Genomic DNA, 27,010 nt, shown 5'->3' on the forward strand with positions numbered 1-27,010 from the left:
AAAGACCCCAACGCGCAAACAAATTATTGAAATAAAATTGGGCCATATGGTAGTCCCGAAATGACCTAGTTGTGTCGAAATGACCTAGTTGTGTGAGTGGACATCTCTCTCTCTCTCTCTCTCTCTCTCTGTGGAATCTTATTTACATACTAATGATTTTTATCTGTAGAAAGGTTTTGCTTGTGAAGAATCATGTCAAGAGTAGTCACGACGACTTAGCTGCTGAGGATGTAGACTATGGTGGGTACTAAAGTCTGAACTGCCCCAACCGCGCTCTGTCATATGGCATAGCTAGTCACGACTGCAGGTCGAACTATATTTCGAAAGTCCGTACAACCGAAGGTCGCCCTTGCTGTTGGGTACATGTATGTCCATATGTATATATGTTTCAATGTGTGCATCTGATCTGGATTATTTCTTTTTAGGTTTCTTTTGTGATTCGAAATGAAGTTGAACGTCATCACAGATCTGGTGTTAATGCACTGCAGTTTGATAGTTCGTTAAATCGTCTTTATTCAGCGGGAAGAGACTCTATAATTAGAATATGGAATACCAGAACAAACAAGGTAAATAATCATGGTGATAAATAATTTTACCCCTGCATAGACAGAGTTGCTCATCAGTGATTGGATGGGATGCTCTGATTGGTTATTGGATGGGATGCTCTAATTGGTGATTGGATGGGATGCTCTGATTGGTGATTGGATGGGGAGCTGTGATTGGATGCTCTGATTGGTTATTGGATGGGATGCTCTGATTGATGATTGGATGGGGTGCTCTGATTGGTGATTTGAAGTGATTGGAGGGATGCTCTGATTGGTTCAGGTCTTGATAAATAAATAGCCTTTTGAATCATGAAAAATATGTTTTGTTTAAGATTCAAAACATGAAAATTTCGAATTTAAAGCCCTTGAAAAATACTGATAAGAAGGAAATTACAGAAAATCAAATTTGCATGGCTTTAAAGCATAATGTTGCTGTCCATGAATTTGACATATGTGTGATGATAAAATAGTTTAAACATACGTTATGCAAGAGCTAAATCTGTTTTTTTTTATTGTACCGACTTTAGTAATGATAATCGAGACTAGGCCTAAAATTCAATCATTATGATCTCGTTTCAGAGTGGATCGATTTGACTTAAATTTTTAACATATTTTCTATATGTTATCTTTTATAGCAAGAACTATCAGCTCTTTATCTAATCTCCCATAATGCCCGATGGGGGGGGTTGGATGGCCGAATGGTTAGTACGTGCGCGCTGCGCTGTATCATACGGTCTGTCATTGAGTCAACTGGCAGCGTTTCGATTAACCGGTTGTACGTGACAAGGAGCAGGGTCGTCTATCCAACCTCGTGGGTTTTCTCCGCGTCTTCCGGTTTCCTCCCACTGCTAAAGACCCCTACGTGCAAGCGAATTATTGAAATAAAATTTAACTATGTGTTAGTCCTGAAATGACCAAGTTTGTGTTGAGTGGACGTTAATTTCTAACAGATGGATTTGAATGTTTTTAGATTTCATTTTGTTTAATTTCTAACAGATGAATTTGAATGTTTTTAGGATCCGTATATTTTATCAATGGAACATCATACAGATTGGGTGAATGATATTATTCTATGTTGTCATGGGAGAACATGTAAGTAGAAATACAATCTGATTATAACACAGATCCTATTTAGTATTGTTTTTTTGGGGGGTTGGATGGCTGAATGGTTAGCACGCGCTGTATCATAAAGTCTGTCATTGAGTCAACTGGCGTGGTTTCGAATCCCCGTTTGTACGTGACAAGGAGTAGGGTCGCCTGTCCAACCTCGTGGGTTTTCTCCGGGTCCCCCGGTTTCCTCCCACTGCTAAAGACCCCTACGCGCAAGCGAATTATTGAAATAAATTAAACCATATGTTAGTCCCGAAATGACCTAGTTTGTGTCGAGTGGACGTTAAACCCCATTTCTCTCTCTCTCTCTCTTTTTGTTTTTTATAGTTAAAAATCTCCTTCTTTTTGTGTGTACTACACTAGGATCTGGAAGAGTTGTTATATAAAAGGCATTCTGGTTGTCTTGAGGTATTAGCCAATGAAACCATCTGTTACGGCGAGTTCTTGGCGTGCCATGGATGGAACTGTGGATAAACCGCTAGAAACATCAATGCTGATTGATTAATCAATGTCTAGTCAATGTCTAATGCCGCTCGTATGACCCCTGAAATCGTAAGGTCTGTCAGTTAGTCACGTGGCGTGGTTTCAATTTCCCGCTTGTACATGACAAGGAGTAGGGTTGCCAAGTCCAACCTTGTGGGTTTTCTCTGAGTCCTCGGGTTTCCTCCCAATGCTAGCGAATTGAGCCTACTGTCTGAACCATAGTAAATTTTAAACGGATTTCTTTGATTATGAATAAACTACTTAAAGATACATTATGGGAGATTCGATAACGAGTTGGCAGTTCTCACTATAATAATTAAAAACTAGATTACGTGAAGGCAATTTGCTGAAAATTTCATTCAAATTGATCCACTATGAATCGAGAACTAAGAAAATCAATTTCTGCCTAGCCTCGGTCATCATTACTAAAGTCAGTACGATAAACAGCATAGTCTCGATTATCCATTTAATCATTTAATGGAGAAGGAAAGTTATGCAGTAAATCGGCTCACAATCCACTTTAGATCGCAGGCTAGCGATGCCATCTAGAGTTGATTATGGTCTGGATAGGTTAATTAATGTATAATTAATAATGTAGAAAGTCCTGCAATAGACAGATTTAGCTCTTGCATAATGCATGTTTAACTTTGGTTATTATAAACTTACCTGTGTGTTTGAAATCAACTCCCGCTCAATAAAATCCATTGTACAACTAAATATCCCAACGAATAAAAAAAACCAAAACTTTTATTTTATATGTAGTGCCACTGTCTGTGCAAAATTTCACTCATAGCTCACAGCATGGCATATGCCCATCATCATTTTCTCAGATGACGTCATTAAAACATTTAATTTCAAGTTTTTTCCATTGCTAGTGTATTTCCTTCTATGTTGCTATTAATGTTTTACAGTGATATCTGCTTCAAGTGATACAACAGTGAAAGTATGGAATGCTCATAAAGGATTCTGCATGTCTACACTGAGAACACATAAGGTAATTCACAATGGGTATACTTGATTGAATGTTCCGGAATTAAATTCTCTCAATTCCAAAAATAGTGTCAATCGAATGAAAAGGAGAATTTCGAAATACAATACATGTGCCAAAATCATAAAAAAAATACCTCAACCAATCATGAAAGCTGTAACATATTCGTTACTTAAATTACATCAGGATTCTACTCACACAACCTCAGCTGTTGGGACTGGTAGAATTGTGACATCACTTGATTTATAATTCTGTGAATTCGGACTGACAATTGAGCACCATGTATAACATAACAATGTTAATTTAAAAGTTCTCTCGCTTGTATTCTACACTGAAATGAAAATTAAAATACCGTAGTCCAAAAATGTCCTAAGTATTGTGTTATGACCTATGCATTATGCAAGAGCTAAATCTGCATATTGCAGGTCTTTTTTTAGGCCTGAAATGTTATCTTAATTATTAGTTAGACATTAATTAACTCATCCAGACCATAATCAACTCTCAATGTCATCGCTAGACGGCTATATTTACTGGATTGGAATCCGATTTGCTTATCCAGACCATAACCAACTCTCGATGTCATCGCTAGACTGCTATATTTACTGGATTGGAATCCGATTTGCTGCTCAACACTTATTGAAGATTAAATCAAAAAATGGATAATCGCGACTATGTTTTTTTATCATACCGACTTTAGTAATGATGATCGAGGCTTGGCCTAAAATTCAATTGCTAAATTCTTGGTTCAGAGTGGATCAATTTGACTGATATTTTCAACAAATTCCCTTTACATTATCTAGTTTTTAACTATTATAGTGAGAACTACCAACTCGTTATCTAATCTCCCATAATGTATCTTTAATTTTGTTATTTGTAGGATTATGTGAAGGCATTAGCCTATGCTAGAGATAGAGAACAGGTGGCATCAGCTGGATTAGACAGAGCTATATTTTTATGGGATGTTAATACACTGACAGCTTTAACAGCTTCAAATAATACCGTTACAAGTAAGCATTTTACACCTTTTAATAAACTAGTAACTTATAACTGTGATACAGTGGGCTCTGTCACTTCCGCAGTGGTGCAGAACTGAGGGCCTGACAACTACAGCTGTCTAGTCCCTCGGATGAGACGGAAAACCGAGGTCCCGTGTATACATTGGAATGCACGTAAAAGATCCCTTGGCAGTTGGAATTTGATATAAGAGTAGGCGATAGTGCTGCTGCCCGGGCAAAATTCCCCCCATAGCACACTGTATGACGTATGCCCGTCTTCATTAGCCCAGTATAGGAGCAGAACAGTAGGACGTTAAGCCCCATTTCATTTCATTTCACTCTGTCACTTCCGACATCTGAATACTACGGCATTGTGTGAAATCTGTCATCATTTTCATGTTCCGATTTATTTCCTTATTATTTCAACCGAAAAAATTTTGAGTAGTCCGGATTCTGAATATTGCTAATTATGAAATCAATCAGCGGTTCTGTCACATGATTTGTGTTCAATTAACATTGGATAATCTGGCCTTCAATCAGTGGGTGTTACCAACAAGGAATCACCAACCATTTATCTGTGAGCATAAACTTGTGATGGTCTTTGTTGATTACCTTGATAATTTTATAATCTCTTGTAAGAGAGCGCTTGGTATCTGATTTGAGTTTCTCACATCAAATACAGCAACATTATTATAAATTGCCGAGATGAAGAATCACTATCATTATAATATTATGTTCATAATGTGTGAATATACAGAATGCGATATCATATTTTAAGTTCTGGGTATTCGAGGGTGCATTATAATAAAACTTCCGGTATTCGAAGGTACTGTAGTGCAGCAATTGAGTATTCTGACATGCTGTGTAATCAGGCATATTGTATCGATCCTGCACGATGTCGGAATTGACAGATTCCACTGTAGTAAATATAAAATCTTAAAACTGAATTTTACATGATAAATTCAATGATAGTCATGATATTATACATTTTAGTCAATGATAGTCATGATATTATACATGATAGTCAATGATAGTCATAATATTTTACATGATAGTCAATGATAGTCATAATATTTTACATTATTTTACATAAAGTCGTGATATTTTACATGAAGTCATGATATTTTACATGAAGTCATGATATTTTACATGAAGTCATGATATTTTACATAAAGTTACATTATTTTACATAAAGTTACATTATTTTACATAAAGTTACATTATTTTACATAAAGTTACATTATTTTACATAAAATCATGCTATTTTACATAAAATCATGATATTTTACATAAAATCATGATATTTTACATATTAATCAATGATAGTCATGATATTTTATATAATAATTATGATATTTTACAGCATCCACTGTAGCAGGTAATAAAGATTCTATATATTCACTGGCCATGAATTCACCAGGTACTGTTATTGTATCGGGTTCTACAGAGAAAGTTTTAAGAGTGTGGGATCCCAGATCATGCCAGAAGCTGATGAAGTTGAAGGGTCATACAGATAATGTTAAAGCTTTAGTATTAAACAGAGATGGAACACAGGTAGATGTCATTATAGCAAAATATAAACCTGAAAATATGACTCAGGGTTCTAAATGAAATGAATCCCCGCTTGTACGTGACAAGGAGTAGGGTTGCCTATCCCCTTTTTTATAACCATAATAATATGCTAAATATGGGGGGTTGAATGGCTGCATAAGGCCTGTCATTGAGTCAACTGGCGTGGTTTCGAATCCCCGGTTGTACGTGACAAGGAGTAGGGTTGCCTGTCCAACCTCGTTGAGGGGGGTTGGATGGCCGAATGGTTAGTACTTGCATGGTGTATCATGAGGTTTGTCATTGAGTCAACTGGCACGTTTTTGATTCCCCGTTTGTATGTGACAAGGGGTAGGGTCACCTGTCCAACCTCATGGGTTTTCCCCGGGTCCCCCCTGTTTACTCCCACTGCGCAAGCAAATTATTGAAATAAAATTGAACAATGTGTTAGGCCTGAAATGACCTCGTTGGTTTTCTCTGTCCTCCGGTTTCCTCCCACTGCTAAAGACCCCTAACACGCAAGTGGATTATTGAAATAAAATTTAACAATATGTTAGTCCAGAAATGATGTAGTTTATGTCGAATGGACTTAACCCCCATTTCTCTCTCTCAATGGAATGTTTTTCTCGGGTTCAGACTTAAGATAAATTTGTTTAATGAAGGTGTCTACAGAGTTATTGGCCCTTGACCACATTATATGCCTTGCTTATATATGTCAGATAAAGAAGTCTTTTAAATTACACCAATTAATGATCATTATTTTCAGAGTTATACTCCTTGCATAGTCTTGTGGACATTCTAGAATTAACGACCATTTTTATGGGGACTATAAAAACGAAACGAAATAGGATCTGTGTTTTAATCAGATTGTGTTCACTATAGTTTAAATTTCAAAATTGAATGTTGATGAGTGTTGACTGTTTTTTTTTTGTAGTGCTTGTCAGGTAGTTCTGATGGTACAATAAGATTGTGGCATCTAGGTCAACAGAGATGTGTGGCTACATACAGGGTACATGATGAAGGTGTCTGGGCATTACAGGTAAAATATAGTAATATAATCTTTATATAACACAGATTAGGGGAATGGGGAGGGGATGGCCGAATGGTTTGCTTGGCACACTGTATCATAAGGTCTGTCATTGAGTCAACTGGCATGGTTTCGATTTACCGCTTCTACATGGCAAGGAGTAGGGTCGCCTGTTCAATCTCGTGGGTCTTCTCCGGGTCTCCTGGATTTCTCCCACTGCTAAAGACCCCCATGCACAAGCGAATTACAGAGGGGGACTTACTTCATCTATTGGGAGCCACGGTGGCTAAGTGCATAAGGAGCTGGCTCGCTAGTCTGGAGGTCGCGTGTTCGATCCCTGCAATGGCCGAGAAAGTTCATCTGTATTTTCCAGCGTGGTTTCTTCTTGTCAGTGGTGAAGAACGAAGGGCCTGACGAGGATAGCTGTCTAGTCTTTTGGATGGGATGAATGTGTATACATTGGCATGCACATAAGTGATCTCTTGGCAGTTGGAATTCGATATAAGAGTTGCCAATAGGGCCCCAGCCCAGGCCAAATTTCCCTCATAGCACACTGTATGGTGTATGCCCATCTTCATTAGCCCAGTCAGAGCAGAACAGTAGGACGTTAAACCCCATTTCATTTCATTTTCATTTCATTTCATTTCATTTCATTTCATTTTTATAAAACACAGAAGGGAACTTACATACTTCCTCAACCATATGGCATGATAGTTAGCAACATTGATAATATTCCTACTATCTATGACAGGAGAGGGGTCCGTAGTCAAGTGGTCTGATGTGTGCTCTTTAGATCTTAAGGTCTGTCATTGAGTCAAGTAGCGTGGTTTCTACCCAAGCTTGTACGTGACAAAGAGCAGGGTTGCCTACTTTCAAAATGTCAATGATTATTGTCGCCTTTCAATGATTAGTGAGAGAATCAGGATAACCAAAAATATGAAATAAAATACTAAATATCTGTTTTTACAGGCGAATGATTCATTTACAACAGTATACTCCGGTGGACGTGACAGACAAATATGGGCAACTGATATACGTAACCCTGACAACAGGACGTTAATATGTGAAGAAAAGGCACCAGTATTGAAGGTAAAAGTTTTAATTTAGACAGTCTAATAATATTACACAATAATAGTTTTGATTTAAACACTGGAACCACGGTGGCAAAGTGAAATAAGACGCTAGCTCGCTAGCCGGGAGGTCGCGGGTTCGCCCCCCTGTGTTGGCCGATAAAGTTCTTCAGGATTTTCCGGTGTGGTTTCCCCATTTCAGTGGTGCCAGACAAGAACAGCTGTCCAGTCGTTTGGATGGGATGAAAAAGTGAGGTCCTGTGTACACATTGATGCGCACGTAAAAGATCCTTTGGCCGTTAGAATTCGATATAAGAGTAGGCCCTAGCACCGCTGCCCAATCAAAATTTCTCTCATAGCACACTTAATGGCTAATGCTCGTCTTCATTACCCCAGTCAGAGAAAAACCCATTTCATTTTTAAAAAAATGGTTCATTTCTGTTCAGTGTATGATGAACTAAATATTTGCAAAATTCTCTGCAGATGATATAGACAAGGCAGTACCATCTATAAGTGTTATATAAAATCTTTTGATTGGCCTCTTTCTAATCTCAAACTACGAATGATGTATGATATCAATGTATTTATATTGTAGCTGGAGTTATCTCATACAGATCCAGCCAGTCTATGGGTAGCGACTACTGATTCTAGTATTAGAAACTGGGTAAGTCTATTTAGGTCTATGGGTAGAAACTACTGATTCTAGTATTAGAAACTGGGTAAGTCTATTTAAGTCTATGGGTAGCAACTACTGATTCTAGTATTAGAAACTAGGTAAATCTATTTCTTATTTTCATTCAAAGTACATTTTGATGTTGGCATACCATTGTTTCATACAACAGGTACTCAGAAGTTGGTGCAGCATTATGTCAAATAATTATACAGCCACTTAAAGATACATTATGGGAGATTCGATAACGAGTTGGCAGTTCTCACTATAATAGTTAAAAACTAGACAACGTAAAGGCAATTTGCTGAAAATTTCATTCATATTGATCCACTATTAACCAAAAACTAAGCGAATGAAATTTCTGCCTAGCCTCGGTCATCATTACTAAAGTCAGTACGATAAACAGCATAGTCTCGATTATCCATTTAATCATTTAATCGAGAAGGAAAGTTATGCAGTAAATCGGCTCATAATCCACTTAAGATCGCAGGCTAGCGATACCATCTAGAGTTGATTATGGTCTGGATAAGTTAATTAATGTCTAATTAATAATTTAGATAACATTTCATGTCTAAAGAAAGACCTGCAATAGACAGATTTAGCTCTTGCATAATGTATGGTTAAGTGGGTTGGGTATCAGAATGGTTAACGCGTGCGTGTTGGATAATATTGTCTGTCATTGAGTCAAGTGGCGTGGTTTCGATTCCCCAGGAGTAGTGTCGTCTGTCCAGCCTCGAGGGTTTTCTTTGGATTATTGAAAAAAAATTGAACCATATGTTAGTCCCGAAATGACCTAGATTAAGTCCAGTGGATTTTAAACCCCATTTCTCTTGGAGCAGAACAGTAGGACGTTAAATCACATTTTATTTTATTTGTTTTAATGAAGTTGAGCATACATCGCTTTAAAGCGATAATTTCATATTTTCTAAGAAAGTCAAAACATAATTATTTCTATGTCTTTTGCTCAGTAAGTTGTCAACTCACTATTATACGATCATAGGTTATCTTTCTCACACTTAAAAATCTTCACACCAGAAATAATAACACAATTACCTCCTAATTACCTCCCTTGTTTTCCTGTTCCCCACCTTTTAATAGCTATCTTCAAACATTTGAATTTGAAGTTGAAAATGATATTTTTGCCAATTTCTCAACTGGCAATAGTGAATTATAGGATTAATAGGATTATTCTTTAACAAGGTAGGACTGTTTATAGATACCATCTATTTTAAGGCTTTATTTTAATAAATTTTAAAAATATAACTTAAAAATATGAAATTGCAACTTTAACATGTTCTTTGGGTTTTTTCTAACATACTTTTAGTTGTTTTTATTTTAGCCAATCAAGACTAATGTAAGAAATTCTGGTGATTATGAAAATGAGAATTATTCTCCGGCATTTACACAGCCAGATTTTACTATAAAAGGTGAGTAACTTTCTAGTAGTTAAGAAACAACTATAGTCACTTGGATGGGACGAAAAAACAAGGTCCCGAGCACACATTGGCCAACACTTAAAAGGGCCTTTGGCAGTTGGAATTTCTGGAATTTGATATAAGAGTAGGCCATAGTGCCGCTGTCTGGGCTAAATTCCCCTCATAGCACACTGTATGGCGGATGCCTGTCTTTATTAGCTCAGTCGGAGCAGAATAGTAGGATGTCAAACCTCATTTCTCTTCTACTAGTTTGGGTTTCTGCTGCATAAGAATATCGGATTTACACATTGTAGAGTATCTTATTATTCGGCACATTATTGTAATTGACAGACAGTGCCAGTTAAAGTTTCCATGGTAATTCAAACATTGTCATTTATTAACATGCCATTGATGTACATGTATTATATTTAAACATACATTATTCAAGATCTCAATCTGCCTATTGCAGATCTTTCTTTGGGCCTTAAACATACAATATGCAAGAGCTAAATCTGCCGGTTGCAGGTCTGTCTTTAGGCCTGGAATGTTATCTAAATTATTAATTAGACATTAATTAACTTATCCAGAATCCAGACCATAATTAACTCTCGGTGTCATCGCTAGCCTGCGATATTTACTGCATTATTTGCTGCTCAACTTTCATTCATGATTTAATCATGAAATGGATAATCGAGACTATGTTTTTTATTGTACCGACTTTAGTAATGATGATCGAGACTAGGCCGAAAATTCAATGGCTAAACACTCAGTTTAGGGTGGATCAATTTGACTGAAATTTTCAGCAAATTCCCTTTACTTTATCTACTTTTGAACTATTATAGTGAGAACTGTCAGCTCGTTATCGAATCTCCCATAATGTGTCTTTAAATGTTATATAAATAATTAATTAGATATTTATTATCATGACAAGACCATAGTCAACTCTCGATGCCATCAGATAGCTCCGATTTTGAGTAGATTAGAATGGTTTGGCCATTTAATGATTTAATTTAAAAATGGAGAGGGAGGTTAAGACTTGAATGGATATTATGGTCGTTAAGATCAATGCAGACATCTTGTCAAAACTACAACCATTTATAACTGAGCTCAAAATAAAGTAATTTGAATGAAATTTTCAATATATTCATATAGCATTATCTATTTTTTAAATATTATAGCGAGAATACGGCCAGTCCTTTATCTAAATCTTACATAATGCCCCTTTAACATCACATGTGGTCTGAAAGTGAAATAGGAAAGTCAAAGTATAATAAAATGAAAGTAAACATAACTTTAACACATCTATTATCGTTACAGGTGGTCCTAGTATTCGTCAATATTTAGTATTAAACGACAAACGACATATTTTAACAAGAGACACAGATGACTGTGTTGCATTGTGGGATGTCTTGACTGTAAGTTCTACCATTGTTGTTTTTTTTTAAATTACTTTTGTCTCAGGCGGTGGAGAGGCAGGGGGATGCTTAGCCGATTGGTTAGCCGATTGGTTAGCATGTTCGCGCTGTATCACAACATCTATCATTGAGTCAACTGCTTTGATTCCCCGGTGGGTTTTCTCCAGGTCCTCGAGTTTCCTCCCACAGCTAAAGACCCCTACACGCAAGCGAATTATTGAAATAAAATTAAACCATATGCTAGTCCCGAAATGACCTAGTTTGTGTCCAGTGGACATTAAACCCCATTTCTCTCTCTCTCTCCCTGTGTTAGCCGAAAAAGTTCTTCAGGATGTCAGTGATGCAGGACGGAGGGTTTGACAGCTGTCTAGTCATTCGGATTGGACAAAAAATAAGATCCCTTGGTAGTTGAAATTCTATATAAAAATAAGCCAAAGCACAGCTGTCTGGGCAAAATTTCACTCATAGCACACTGTATGGCGTATGCCAGTCTTCATTAGCCCAGTTGGAGCAGAACAGTAGGACGTTAAACCTCATTTCATTTCATTTTTGTAATAAACAAATAAAAACATATCCTGCAAAACAGGGATGGTGACCTAATGCTATTACATTTTTGAGCTCTGTGTTCAATTAGGAACACAGTTGTGATCTGTTGTTTAAATATTTGAGCTCTGTGTGTTTAATTATTAACTCAGTTGTGATCTGTTGTATAAATATTTGAGCTCTGTGTTTAATTATTAACACATGCTTTTAAACGAAATACGTCACACGAGTCCAAAATTTCATCTAGTATAGATAATGTATGATTGGCAAGTTGCCCGTACATTATTGGAAATACGCCAACATCAAAGGATGACGTAACATCTGTATTTTAATTGTTATTAATGAAATATTTCAGGCCAGAAAAGTAGAAGATCAAGGTAATGTAGATTTTGATCTGGAAATCAAGAAACAATTCAAAATGGTTTTCGTTCCAAACTGGTTCTCTGTTGATCTAAAAACTGGGGTAAGTTTCGGTGTATATATTTAAATACCTGGAGGTGGATGGGTGGGTAAATGGTCTAACTATCCTGGGGGTTTGGAGTGGTTTAAAGCGTGCGCATGAAATCACAAGATCTGTCATTGGGTCAAGGGGTGTGGTTTCGAATTCCCGCTTGTACGTGACAAGGAGTAGGGTCACCTGTCCAACCTTGTGGATTTTCTCTGGGTCCTCCGGTTTCCTCCAACTACTAAAGATCTCTTGATATAAAATTGAATCATTTGTTAGTCTCGAAATGACTTAGTTTGTGTTGAGTGGTTGTTAAACTCCATTTCTGTCTCTCTCTTCTTGGGGCAAAGCCTAAGTCGAAAAAATTGGCAAGTTTGTTCTTTGGACAATTGGGCATCCATTGAAAGTCCTCGATTTTATAATTCCAAGATGGCTGCGATGAGGTCGTAAAGTGGGCACTCATTACTAAAATTAATCAGTCAGCTTTAAACTGGACACAAGTACAAATTAGATGGTTTTTGGTGATTTTAAATGATTTTTGCGAATTTTTAAACAAAGTTTTGATAGTGAATGAATGTTAAAGAAATTAGTGCTAAATACACAAGCTTAAATGATACGCAGGTTGAAAGAAATAGCTGTATATAAATTCTGTGAACTACATTTCAGTTGTTAACAATACATCTAGAGGAATCTGATTGTTTTGCTGCATGGATGTCTATTAGAGAATTAGGTTTACCTAGTCCAGCTGACGCACCAGAAACTAAAAGTAAGTTCAGGAACTTCCTAATAATATTTTATTTATCTGTCTGTATTTCATGAAAATCTAACAGTATTCTTCTTCTTGTTCTTCTTGTGGCAGGGGAATGTCCGATTGGCTTAACATGTGTTCTTTGTCTTCTTCTTGTGGCATGGGAATGGCTGATTGGTTTAACATGTGTGCGTTGGATCATAAGGTCTGTCATAAGGTCTGTCGCCTGTGGGTTTTCTCCTGGTTCTCCGGTTTCCTCCCACTGCTAAAAACCTCTACGCGCTAGCGAATTATTGAAAAAGTAATTGAACAAATGTTAGTCCCAAAATGATCTAGTTTGTTTCAAATGGACTTTAAACCCCATTTCTCTCTTCTTGGGGCAAAGCCCATGTCGAGTAAGCTACTACTCATAAATTGACAAGCTTGTTCTTTGGACAATTGAGCATCGATTGAATTCTTTGGTTTAATAATTACAAGATCGCTGTGGTCTGTTCCTAGTTCATAGCGCTTGTTTTAACCAAAGGTTGGTATGTTGACTATATATCTGTTGGGGGAGTTGGGTGGTCTAGGTGTTTAACGCGTGCACCTGAAATCATAAGGTCTGTCATTGGTGTGGTTTTGATTCCCTGCTTGTACGTGACAAGGAGTAAGGACACACCTGTCCAACCTCGTGGGTTTTCTCTGGGTCCTCCGGTTTCCTCCCACTGCTAAAGACCTCTACGCGCAAGCGAATTATTGAAATAAAATTAAACCATATGTTAATCCCAAACTGACCTAGTTTGTGTCAAGTGGACGTTAAACACCATTTCTCTCTCTCTATATATATCTATTGTAATCTTTGAGAGGCATTTAGTAACTGGATAGAACAATAAACTATAACACATATTTATGGAAAAACAGCTACCGTATTGGCTTGATAACGTTGAGAGAAAACTCTTCAAAACGTCGCCCAAATAAAGAAGTAGCTGTTTTTCCATAAGTATGTGTTATAGTTTATATATCTATTGGGGGAGTTGGGTAGTCTAGTGGTTTAACGCGTGCACCTGTAATCATAAGGTCTGTCATTGAGTCAACTGCTGTGGATTCCATTCCCTGCTTGTACGTGACAAGGAGTAAGGTCACCTGTGCAACCTTATGTTTTTCTCTGGTCTCCTCCCACTGCTAAAGATCTCGACGCGCAAGCGAATTATTAGAATAAAATTGAGTCTTTATGTTAGTCCCAAAATGACCTAGTTTGTGTCAAGTGGATGTTACACAATCTCTCTCTCTTTTTCTCTCTCTCTCTCTCTCTCTCTTTCTTGTATAAAATCAAGTATGATTTTATCTTTCAGTTAATATAGGATCAGCGTTACTACAAGCTTTATTAGAACATTGGCCTAAAGCTCAATTAGAAGATATACCAGGTAAATAACAGTATTTAACATCTCTAAGCTACATTTTATTTTCCAAAATTCTATCTAGGTCATCACCCTTCACTGTAACCCAAGTATTGTTTAATCTTGTGTATCTAGCACTAATTTCTTTCACATTCGTTTAATATCAAATCTTTGTTTGAAAATTCGTAAAAATTGTTTAAAATCACCAAAAATCATCTAATTTGTACATGTGTCCAGTTTAAAGCTGACTGATTAATTTTGATAATGAGTGTCCAATTTACAAGTATTTAATTTCCTGATCACTGTTCAAAAATTAATCATTATACATCATTAATCAATTGGGTTGTTTATTTTTTAACAATGATTGAGAAATTAAACACTTGTAAATTGGACACTCATTATCAAAATTGAATGGTCATCTTTAAACTGGACAGAAGTACAAATTAAATGATTTATGGTGATTTTAAACAGTTTTTACAAATTTTTAAACAAAGATTTGATATTAAACGAATGTGAAAGAAATTAGTGCTAGATACACAAGATTAAACGATACCTGGGTTACAGTGCTTATTATTGTTAAATTATTTGATGTTCTCACTCATGATGTTAATTGGCACACCATCGGCATTAAGAAGACAACCACTGTCAAGACCGGACGCATTACGTCTTTCTTGTATATCATTTTGAATGGGTATGGCGATTGTGCCTGATCTAACCTGTATTCATGCCTGATAATGTCTGTGACAGATGCCTAAGCATATTTCCGGGACAGCTCATTTTTGTTTATTTTAAGATGGTAATGAAGTTGTTTTTGTATATTTTATGATGGTAATAAAGTTGTTTTTGTTTATTTTAAGATAATAATGTTGTTTTTTAAGATGGTAATAAAGTTGTTTTTGTTTATTTTAAGATGATACTACAGAATTTTTTGTTTCATTTAAGGTGGTAATAAAGTTGTTTATTTTATGATGGTAATAAAGTTGTTTTTGTGTATGTTGATATGGTAATAAAGTTGTTTTTGTGTATGTTGATATGGTAATAAAGTTGTTTTTGTTTATTTGAAGATGGTAGTAATGGTACAGAGAAAGGTAGTACATCATATTTTACAGTACCTGGCCACACACCTGTTATATTCAGGTAATTTAACAACATACGAATTTAATTGGTCTGTCAGTATGTAATAGTTATTATCACACTTTCCAAGGTGTATTGGTGAATATCAGGACAGTTTTGGTCGAGGGGCCCAGCCAAGGCGGCTCCCGACCAAAACTGTCCTGATATTCACCGATACACCGAGGAAAGGTGCTAATAAGTTACTTACATCACATTTCTATCAAGTATTGTGAAGCAAAATGTGAAAAATAGTATTTATTATCGAGTCGTTTCAACCGAAAAGTGACAAATACTTTCTGCTCTTTCATTTATCCCTTTCTGAGCCTCACGTTACATTTCATGGTAGAATGATTTCACAGTGGAGAGACGACCTGAGTAGTATTTACACGTGCGTCTTGCTATGATACTCTGAGCGTAAAACAATCACGTGTTTGTTTAGACTACATCGTCAAAACAACTTGTCTATGGCGTAGAGGACTGCGATATTGTTAAATGTAGTGTAAAGGAAATGCGAAACGTGGGTCATTCCTGGTGAAAGTATGCATCGGCGGATGGTTATTCCGTTGAAATTTATTTGTAATAAAGTTTATGACTTTCTAGACGTTTTTTTCCATCCTGCTTATTTTCAATGCCTGTGAAGTGTCCAGCAAGAGAACTGCGCCTTCTATCATCACAATTAATTAAAATAATTATTCAATATTCTAATTTATATATTTTGCATATTAATATAAATCAAACCAAATTATGAAATAGATGCCAATTGATATGTATAATAATTGATTTTTGTAATATGTTGTTATGTTAATTTAATGTCATTGTATATGTTTTTGAACTGCCATGTAGTTCCGCCCGGTTTGTTTTGTTACTATGATTTTGACTAGTTGTTTCATGTACATATTCCTTGTGCATTGTATAGAGCCATCCTTATCAAATGCTACTTATTGCTTGATAAGTATCTAAAACTTCTTATTGCTTGATAGGTATCTAAAACAGTATAAAAGTATGAACAGTACTCTATCTGTATATTTCTGATACACGAATACTTTTAAGCATGTATTGAAAATAAACAGGACAGATTTATCAAAGGTTGCCAGTGGCAACGAGTAGAAGTGGGATGTAAGATATATAACCATAATAGTCTCTGCTCTCTCTCTCTCTCTCTCTCTCTCTCTCTCTCTCCAGATTCCTCCCACTGCTAAAGACTCCTACTTCAAGCAAATTATTGGAATAAAATGCAACCATTCCTTTCCTGAAATTCCATAGTTTATGTCTAGTCAACCTTAAATCCTCTCTGTCTCTCTTTCTCAACCCCACCACCTCTCTCTCTCTCTCTCTCTCTCTCTCCCTCCCTCTCTGGTATTAATCTATTGTTAATCTATTGAACTGGATGCAACAAATATGACTATTTCAGTGAAGTTGGTGGTCGAACATTATTTCGTTTATTATGTCGAGATGCCAGTGGTGATACAGAACAAATGTTATTAAATGAAACAGTGCCATCATGGGTAGTTGAAGTTGTTGTAAATGTAAGTTAGAGATTAATTGAATTAGCCCATCCATATATTCATATCTATACCATCTTTACCCCACATCAATCTTCAAAGAACCACGGTGGCTCAGTGAGTAAGAAGTTGGCTCACCTAACCTGGAGGGGGGGTGGGGAGGGTGGATGGCTGATTGGTCAGCAAGTGCGCACTGTATCATAAGGTCTGTCATTCAGTCAACTGGCTTGGTTTAGATTCCCTGGTTGTACGTGACAATGAGTAGGTCGTCTCCAACCTTGTGGATTTTCTCCATGAATTATTGAAATAAAATTGAACCATGTTCTAGTCCCGAAATGACCTACTTTGTGTCTCTCACTAACCTGGAGGTCCTCTGTTAGATCCAGGAGTTAGTTGAAAAAGTTGATCGTGATTTTCCGGTGTGGTTCCCCCTTGTCATTGGATACTCAAGACATATTTATTATCGAGGCAAGCCTAAAATTAAATTGTTAATACCACGGTTCTGAGTGAAGCAATTTGACTGAAGTATTGAGCATATTCTCTTTACATTATCTATTTTTTTAACTATTAAAGCGAGAACTGTCAGCTCTTTATCTAATTTTACCTAATGCCCCTTTAACCCATTGACATTTTTTTATTGTTTCAGAGAAATATGCCAAAGTTTAATAAAATCCCATTTTTCCTTCAACCTCATCCAATTACAGGGATTAAACCTATAAAAAAGTAAGTTGTAATTTTATAATTGATGAGTTATTATGATATCAGGGTTTAAACCAGGGGTGTCAAATATGCTGCCCGCGGGCCCGATCTGGTTTGTTAACGGTTAAAATTTGGCCCGTGGAACAAATTTTAACAAACTGACGTGTCGATAATTCTTAGAAACTAGCGGTGGAAATTATTTATTATTGTTTTCCAGGTCCATTTCAAAGTATTATATTGCATTATAATATGTAACGATTTTAGTCAAATAAATCTGTAAAATAATCTTTATCTTGATATTTTTCTATATTTTATTTTTTTTATTTTTTATCTTGATATTTTTGTATATATATTTTTTTTATCTTGATATTTTTGTATATATATATATATATATATATATATATATATATATATATATATATATATATATATATTATCTTGATATTTTTGTATATTTTCTTTATCTTGATATCTTTGTATTTTTTCTTTATCTTTATCTTGATATCTTTGTATATTTTCTTTATCTTGATATCTTTGTAATTTTAATTCATGTGGTCCCTGAATCAAAATGAGTTCAACACCCCTGGTCTAAACTAACTAAACATCAATTTTAGTTGAATTTGAAGAAGTCAAATAGGAAGTACAGGCGAATCACACGACACATAAACAAACAAATACCCTGAGGAAAATCTGCGGACACGACACACAGACATTGCTTGCAAGTAATAAACAATGAAAGTAATATCAAATCTAGCAAATGCATATGGGAGCCGTACAGGTCTTAGCAAACTTCATTGGTTAGGTCTAAATATTAAGACCAACTGCAGATTGGGTCAAAAGTCATGAGATGTAAACAGGGCTAGCGCTACCTGTAAATCCCTAACCCACAATCTCGCCAACAATCACATGTCCTCATCCAAGAATGACCTTTATGAAATCTACAGTTGGCCTTAACATTTAGACCTAACTGTCTTCATCATATTATTATTATTATTATTGTTGGTGTAGAAACCACATTTCACTTATTTTTTTATTATAAGTTATAATGGAATCTCGCCAACAATCACATGTCCTCATCCGTTTACACCTTGCGACCTTTATGAAATCTGCAGTTGGCCTTAACATTTAGACCTAACTGTCTTCATTATATAATTATTATTATTATTGTTGGTGTAGATACCACATTTCACTTATTTTTCATGATAAGACATAATGTAATTTTATTTTAATATTGTAGAGATCGACTATCAGCTAGTGATATGATACAGGTTAGAAAGGTCATAGAACATGTGTATGAAAAGGTTCTGGGTCAAGGGTCAGATTCAGGGTCACAAACAGCCAATAGTAATGGTCAAGACAAAGATGAAGATCTTACAACAGTTGCTGAAGAGAGGGTAGAATTGTTTTGTAATGACCAAGTAAGTTTTTTTTTTCTTTGTTACACATCTCTGGTAATTTTATTATTACTAATTGGAGTTTTGGTGAAGAAACTCAGTGTTGGAAACCATCTTGGCAGGGTTGGATGTCCGAATGGTTAGCGCCTGCGCGTTGTATCATAAGGTCTGTCATTGAGTCAACTGGCGTGGTTTCAATTCCCCGCTTGTGCGTGACAAGGAGTAGTTTGCCTGTCCAACCTTGTGGGTTTTCTCCAGGTCCTCCGGTTTCTTCCCACTGCTAAAGACCCCTACGGGCAAGCGAATTATTGAAATAAAATTGAACCTTATGTTAGTCCCGAAATGACCTAGTTTGTGTTGAGTGGATGTTAAACCCTTTTCTCTCTCTCTCTCTTTAGGAAGCCATCTTAGTGTCTTGACATTCTAGTTTAAAGAGCACATGAAATAGCCCATTGTCAGTTTCCTGAGTGGTCGCCTGTCCAACCTCGTGGGTTTTCTCCGGGTCCTCCCACTGCTAAAGACACACAAGCGAATTGTCGAGTGGATGTTAAACCCCATTTTTCTCTCTCTCTCAATTACTAAATGCCAATCAAAGAAGATGTTTATTGATTGGTTCGTAGAATCGAGCTACGATCAAGGGTAGATAATTTGAATACGTGAATACCCCATGGATGAACCCAGGGTATAGTGGAGTAGAACGGAATGAGACCACTGGGGATAGAAATGACCAAACAAAATTATATGTACTTAAAGTTAGTGTTTACCATTTACAACAATTATGTTGATATTGGTGTGCACGTCAAAGATTCCATGACAGTAGGAATTTGATAAGAAGTAGATGGAAATGCTCATAGCACTCTGCCAGTCATGTTCCTGAAGCAACGACTGCGAATTTCACATCTGGCTGTTGCTTGTTTACTTCACAATTCTCGAAATTATAGCTATGTTATCTACAGACACGTGAGCAGTAGCGTCCAATCAGAGGTTGTGAAAACGCGACCTCCGCGGAAACCTTGACATTGAATGAACCTTGAACTCGATTATCACAGGTAGACATTTTAGCTTGAAAGCGCGAGACTTGGTATTCGCGACGATCGAGGAATCTGATAGGCTCACAAATTGGGCGTGTACCCAATCGAAATTAGTGCTGAAATATGTGGGGTATTACGTGAAGGCCTTGATAAGATGTATGTCGTTAAAGAGAGATCAAGCCTTCTATTGAAGATGTCTGCCAGTCTTCATTAGACCATAATCCTTGAGTGGCATTTAGCGATTGGGTGCATTAAAAAATACAACACAATTTATATGGAAAACAATAAGAGAATACTTGTTGAAATGTCATGCTATATGTGTATAAACCAGTGATTGTTTTCCATATAAATTGTGTTGTGTTTTTTTCCATTAGATTAGTTGGTTCAGAAAAGTAGGATGTTAAACCTGAATTTCATTTTCATTTGTTTTATTTCAGATCTTGGATCCCAACATGGACTTACGAACTGTGAAACATTTTATTTGGAAACAGTCAGGGGACTTAACTCTACATTATCGTCCACTAGCAAAGAAAGACTATCATAGTTACGTGAATATTCCTCACTAATACTAATGGATGAAACTTGAATATATAAACTAAATCAAATTTTCCCTTTTCAAAATAAAATCATGCACTGGCATAATATTTTCAGGGGTGCACAAACATATTTTCCCAGGGAGTTTGTGCGCCATTAAAAAAATCAGCCCACTTAACATTAGGAAATCAGTTATTACCCCGAAGATGGGTCGAAATGTAGTTATCATTATGTGTGGTTTAATGGTCAAGAGTGTGACATCAAGTAATATAATGAAACAACACGATGTCTTAAGCTTGAGACCATTAAACAACTTAAAATACAGACACTAGCACGTGCTGTGCAATGCAATAAACAAAGTACGTCACACGGGTCCAAAATTGTAACTAGTATAAATAATGTATGCTTGGCACATTGCCAGTACCATTATTTGAAATAATGGTATGCAACATCAAAGGATGACGTCACATCTGTATTTTAAGTAATTTTAAAATGACTCAGTTGAATATTTATTTGTAGGCCTCATTTTGGTTTGATTGAATATGTAAGAAACTCTGGCAAACCGTCTGATTTTCAAAAAAAAACCCGACCCATTTGCCTATCTGGACTCAGCTCATGGGGGGTGCCATGTTGTGCGCCCCTGAATATTTAAAGGGACTATCCCGATTTGAACAGAGTCTCAAAAATAAGTCTGAGTTCGTAAGAAATTTAAGCGCCAAAATATAGAGGATTGGTGTATTTACCCTGCCTCAAAATTTCTGCTCAAAATATTGAGTTGTTTGGACGGGAACGTAAAAACTGCTTATTGAATTAGTTGATCGGCCCTTAGGTACGGGATATTAAGGAGTTTTAACACAAAATTAAGCAGTTTTATTCTCCAAAATATTATCGGGATTGGCCCTTTAACCCATTAGCACCAGGTATTTGTAAATATTGACTACCCCATTTTCTTTTAAAGAAACATGACCCCTTTTGCATTTTCGGATTAGATGGAAACTTCTGGTAGTATTACCTAGACTGCTTTAGCCTGCCAGAATCATAGAACTAGTGTATGGAGGTTTTAGAGGAAGCAGAAGTTTCAAGTGGTCCAGGTGTTAAACATCCTCTTTATCCCCAGTGGTATCGTTCCTTTCTACTCCACTAATCCCTGGATCCATTCCAGGGGCTGAGTGAGAGGGGTGCAATGATGAGCTTTGCATCATGGTTTTGAGTTTTTGCACACCCTCGAGTTTTTGCACACCCTCGTAAATGGTAAAAAAATCATGCGGTTTCAATGTGGTTTTCAACATTGTAATCATAATGCTCAACCAGTGTCAAACATATACCATGGGTCAGATATGCTACAAATCAACTCTAGCATGTTCCACACAACCCAATATTACTCGGCGTTACTGTGAGGAATCGACTCCCCCCTCCCCGGCATATACATATAAATATTTCACCACACCCCTGGTTCATTTGCGGGGGGGGGGGGGGACACGTAGTCAATATATTGTCCTCCGAGAAGAACAAGTCTCTAACTCACGAGGAGTTGTCTGCCCGGCAATATTAACCAGTTTTCAATACTGAAATATTTCTGGGATTTCTCCTTTAAAGGAGCTAAATCGCTAACATTTGGGATCTAGAAATTGGGTCGCAACGCATATAATACTGTAATATGAATGTATATAAACTGATTTACATTCAATGGTTTCCGTTTTTACTCCAATTTCAAATCAGTTATTTTTGGCGAAATAAGCCAGCAGTCTCAAGCGAGTGCAAATTTCTAGCGTCTGGTTATTCCAGTCTACATACGCCGTTTGATTTGGTGCAATGTGTCTAGCCTCGTCCCTCGAGTCTCTTGATACAACTGGGGCTGAAGCGCATTATGGTACACGATTCGTGTAGCAATGGTAAAATGATTATTTTGTCTTAAATATTGGATATCAAAAGCCCATCTTTTTTCCGGTAAGATCACAACATGAATGTTGATTTAATTTGACAAATAAATCATGTTTTCAATGTTGAAGATTTTGGATGATATTGAGTTAGAGACTTAGCTCCTTTAAATAAAATTATAAAATGATAAAAGATAAGTTTTATTTTTGATATGTGTAGTGAGCAGTGATGGGATTTCAAAATCTTAGTTGTCGGACATTTTACCGAAAATAAAGGGGCGTAACCATTATCATTATTTAAGTAGACAAGTTCATACCACAATTAAAAATCGCATGTTGACAAGATATTCAAATCCAGTACGTATTATTCAAATCCAGTATGTATTAAAAATAGGTGAACCTCGCTATTTTTCATATTTAATTCCCGTACAATATGTATGATAATACTACAGTGCTAATATTTATACTTTTTATGTTTTATTCTTCATGTCACCTCATCATTGTAGTTACACGGTTAGATTTATTTCATAAGGCCAACTTCAAGTTTGGTCAAGGGTCACGAGATGTAAACAGGGCTAGCACTAATCTCAATCCTAACCCTAACCCTGGATCTAGCCCTAACAGTTACCCTCTAACTCTACAATCTCCCCAACAATCACATGCCCTAACCTTATTTATATCTCAGCGGCCTTGACGAAATCTTGAGTTGGCCTTAACAAATAGATCTAGCTGTAGTTAGACCTATTTATATTTATCATCAGCACGTAGTAGGTCAGTTTTTTTGCTGAGAAAGTACACTTTTTATAGAAATTCTTCATTGTGCTGCAATACTTGAGCAATAAGTGCACTGAACTAGAATGTCACGGGTTTGAATTCCATCATGGTCCGAGAAAAACCTGTGTAGTTGTTCAGGTTGATAGGATCGGTGACTTCGTGAACAGGATGCTCTCTTGATCCCTGCTTTGGTGGAGAAAGTGGTTCCCTCTTGTCAGTGGTGTAGCATGGAGAGTATGGCAAGGCACTTTGTATAGTCATTCAGTAGGACAAAAAAAAAACCGAAATCCTGTGTACACATTGGAGTGCACATAAAAGAACCCTTGACAGTTGGCCATACCGACATTGTGCAGGCAAAATACCTTGGTGCAGAAAAGTAGGATGTTAAATCCCATTTCATTTCATTTTTGTGCTATTTAATTCATTCACTATTGAAATCAATATGTCAGATTTGATTTAATTAATTTCTGGTTTATGTGTGTTTCTTCCAAATTAATATTCACTTAAAATATTTATTTTTAATAGGGAAAACCCCATAAAAATGTATTTTATACAATGATGGATAAATATTGTAATTGCATACAATGGACTCTGTATATTGTATACAGTGCTGAATGGCCGCCATATTCAGAAATTAATATACTATTTCGTAATATTTCTTGTATACTATAGTTTTTAAGATGTCTTTTTCATTGACAAATACTTTATAGGTAAGAGCTAGTCAGATAGAAGTTTCAAGTCTTATTGCATAGAAAGATAAATCACTAACCAAAAAATGCTTCAATCCCGTTTGGTATATTTACAAAGATATGTTGAATTGAAATTTTAACGGTCTATACTGCTCGCTATGTAATAAGCCTGCAGCCATTTTGTTGTGGGCGAACAGAATTGATAGGCTGGTTTCAAATTCAATTTAATCCAAGCCAGGAGGTGAGAAATTTGATATTGTAGCAAAAAGTGCAAAGGACACATCATTCCAAGATTCATGGCCCTGGATCACTAGAAATGTATTTGAAGCATTTTGATTTTATTCATAATAACACAACTTTATGAATTTACTACTTCTTGCTTTATTAATTGCAACGTTGATAAAGATACCTGTAAGAATATTGAAACGTTGCATGTAATAAACCAAGAAGTAGTAAATCCATAAAGTTGTGTTATTGTGAATATTATACCTCTACTTCTAAATGTCATTCAAGGATATTAGCATTTTGATTTGTTGATTGACCTCATATTTATTGCATAGATTGCAAGTTTCTCAGTTGGTACCACACTGATGTACGATTTAGCCTGCCAGCAGTAATCATTATGTTAATGTGAACTCTATAATAATATCGTCATTTATAGACTATAAGAAGTCTAGGGTGGCTCAGTAATTTATAGACTATAGGAAGTCTAGGGTGGCTCAGTAATTTATAGGCTATAGGATGCCTCAGTAATTTATAGACTATAGGAAGCCTAAGGTGGCTCAGTAATTTTGAAACAGCATCCCTGTAATATTTATAAGCACATGGTCTTTTTGCCTATCAAGTTACTGGTATATTATCTTATGATTTTACATCAATCTGATTAAAATCCAGATCTATATTTTTTTTTTTTTATACTTTTGATGGCCTACACTACATAAAGATCTGACAAGTTGTATTGGGAGGTCATGTTAGGTGTCGTACGTGCGGCTTTTGACCCCATGATGTCAGACATCGATTAATCAATCAGCGTTGACGTTTGTTGTGGTTTACCCACAGTTTTGTGCATGGCACACCAAGAAGTCGCCGTAACAGACCGTTTCATTGGCTAATCCCTCACCTCATCCAGAACACGTCAATGATAAAAACTCTTTCAGATCCTAGTGTAGTAAAGACAAGTAAAATGAAATTTGGAACTATAAAAAACCAAACGAAATAGGATCTTTGTTTTAATCAGAATGATTTTACCTATAATATATTGATTTACTTCATTCTCATTTAGTAATTGAACTGGAATATACAGGTCACATTTCTATGGAATATAATTACTGCTTATAACTGAACAATGTTTCAACTAGTCTTCTCTAGTCATTTATCAAGTAATTACGTCACTCAGAAGCAGTAATTGTATCGGCCGCTTGTCCAGAGGGGGTGGGGGCAGTTATTATCAAGCAATTACGTTGCTCAGGCGCTTGTCCGAGGGTATCCAGACCCCCTTCCATTGCTGGAACAGAGAATATTTTTTCTCTCCTATATTCATGGAAATAACGGCGTTTTGGCTCCCTCCACTGTAATCTTATACATGTATCAACCTAAATGGGCAGAAATATTGTCTCAGAGCTTCTAATTTTATCAAATTCATGGGTAGTGCCTCCCAACCTTACGCCATATTGGACATTCTCCCACCTTGGACCCCCACCCCGCTGCTCAAATTTCTGGATATGCCCCGGTTTATTCCATAGAATTGTGACCTATGTATAATATTTTGGCTGAAGAAGTTTATTCCATATCCCAGTTTCAATTATGAACCATGATCATCATATTGTATACATAAGCACATGTTGTGTTATCCCTATCAAGTTGTCTTGTGATTTTATATATACTGTGTATAATATATATACTGTGTATAATATATATGTATATGTGATGTAAATAAACAATAAGTGTTATATATAGCTATATTATATAGGTAATCATGTCACTGGCAGAAACAGGTGCCTTTCCCCCCTCAATAGAGAGCGAGAGAGAGAACTGGGGTTCAATGACCACTTGATACAAATCAGGTCATTTCAATTTTATTTCAATAATTTGTTTGCGCTGAGGGGTCTTTAGCAGTGAGAGGACCCGGAGAAAACCCATGAGGTACAATCGAAGAATCCCCCCCCCCCCCCATCCCTAAATAACAGGTTAAAAATTGTTTAAATTTGAGCGGTTTGTTCATTCACTATACTGCAGTATTATTAGTTACTTTAGGAACGGTCTCTGATAAACGCTGTCCTCGGATTGTTCCTGTTCATCCTTATTGAGATGCAATATGAAAATACCACTTTTCCCCACCTCAGTTCTATGTTTCACTGTATTTTTTTTTTCTCCAAAAGGAATCATTTCTTGCCACATCTAACACAGAATTTATAATAATTTTCAAGAAATTTTTTTTCTTAGAACAGAGGAAGGGGGGTAGAGCAGTATTTTCATATTGCAGCTGAATAGGGATGAACAGGAATGGTCAGAGGACATTGGTTGATCAGAGACTGTTTGTAAAGAAACTACAGTATTGTTGTTGCTGATAAAATTAAACGTTGTATTTGGGTCCAGATATGTGCAGCAAATAAATCACCATTGACAACCTGATTTTTCAAAATTTTCTCTGGAGGAATACCTGTAAGCCCCCTCCACCTGTGTCCGCCCTTTTCCTGCTTCTGCCACTTGATGCACCATGTATTTACCTTATTTATGTATATAATTGTCAGTTACCATGGTAATATCAACATTGAATAAATTCACTGTTAACCCTTACATATTCACTTGCTTTTTAAGAAAGATCCCAGTGTTGGCCTAGAAAGTTCATCAGGAATTCCCGGTGTGGTTTCCTTTTGTCTGTGGTGCAGGACGGAGGGTCTGACAAGGACAGCTGTCCAGTCGTTCAGATGGAACGAAAAAGATCCCTTGGCAGTTGGAATTCGATATAAGATTAGACTGTAGCTGTCCGGGCGTGGTTTACCTTTGTCAGTGGTGCAGG

The 27,010-nt window shown here is 36.4% G+C and overlaps 1 protein-coding gene across 1 annotated transcript; it reads left to right on the forward strand.

Moving 5' to 3' along the window:
• The first annotated feature begins 544 nt into the window (after nucleotides 1-544).
• On the forward strand, nucleotides 545-26,787 carry LOC126808537 (WD repeat-containing protein 48). Its single transcript, XM_050533371.2, has 12 exons — nucleotides 545-566; nucleotides 8,457-8,485; nucleotides 9,776-9,863; nucleotides 11,169-11,266; nucleotides 12,165-12,272; nucleotides 12,921-13,020; nucleotides 14,334-14,405; nucleotides 15,443-15,515; nucleotides 16,903-17,017; nucleotides 17,640-17,716; nucleotides 18,930-19,110; nucleotides 20,555-26,787. Exons 1-12 carry the CDS (start codon nucleotides 545-547, stop codon nucleotides 20,681-20,683), a joined length of 1,092 nt encoding a protein of 363 aa, XP_050389328.2. The 3' UTR covers nucleotides 20,684-26,787.
• Nucleotides 26,788-27,010: the final 223 nt, after the last annotated feature.

Source organism: Patella vulgata, chromosome 1 (genome assembly GCF_932274485.2).
Source record: "Patella vulgata chromosome 1, xgPatVulg1.2, whole genome shotgun sequence".
NCBI lineage: Eukaryota > Metazoa > Mollusca > Gastropoda > Patellidae > Patella > Patella vulgata.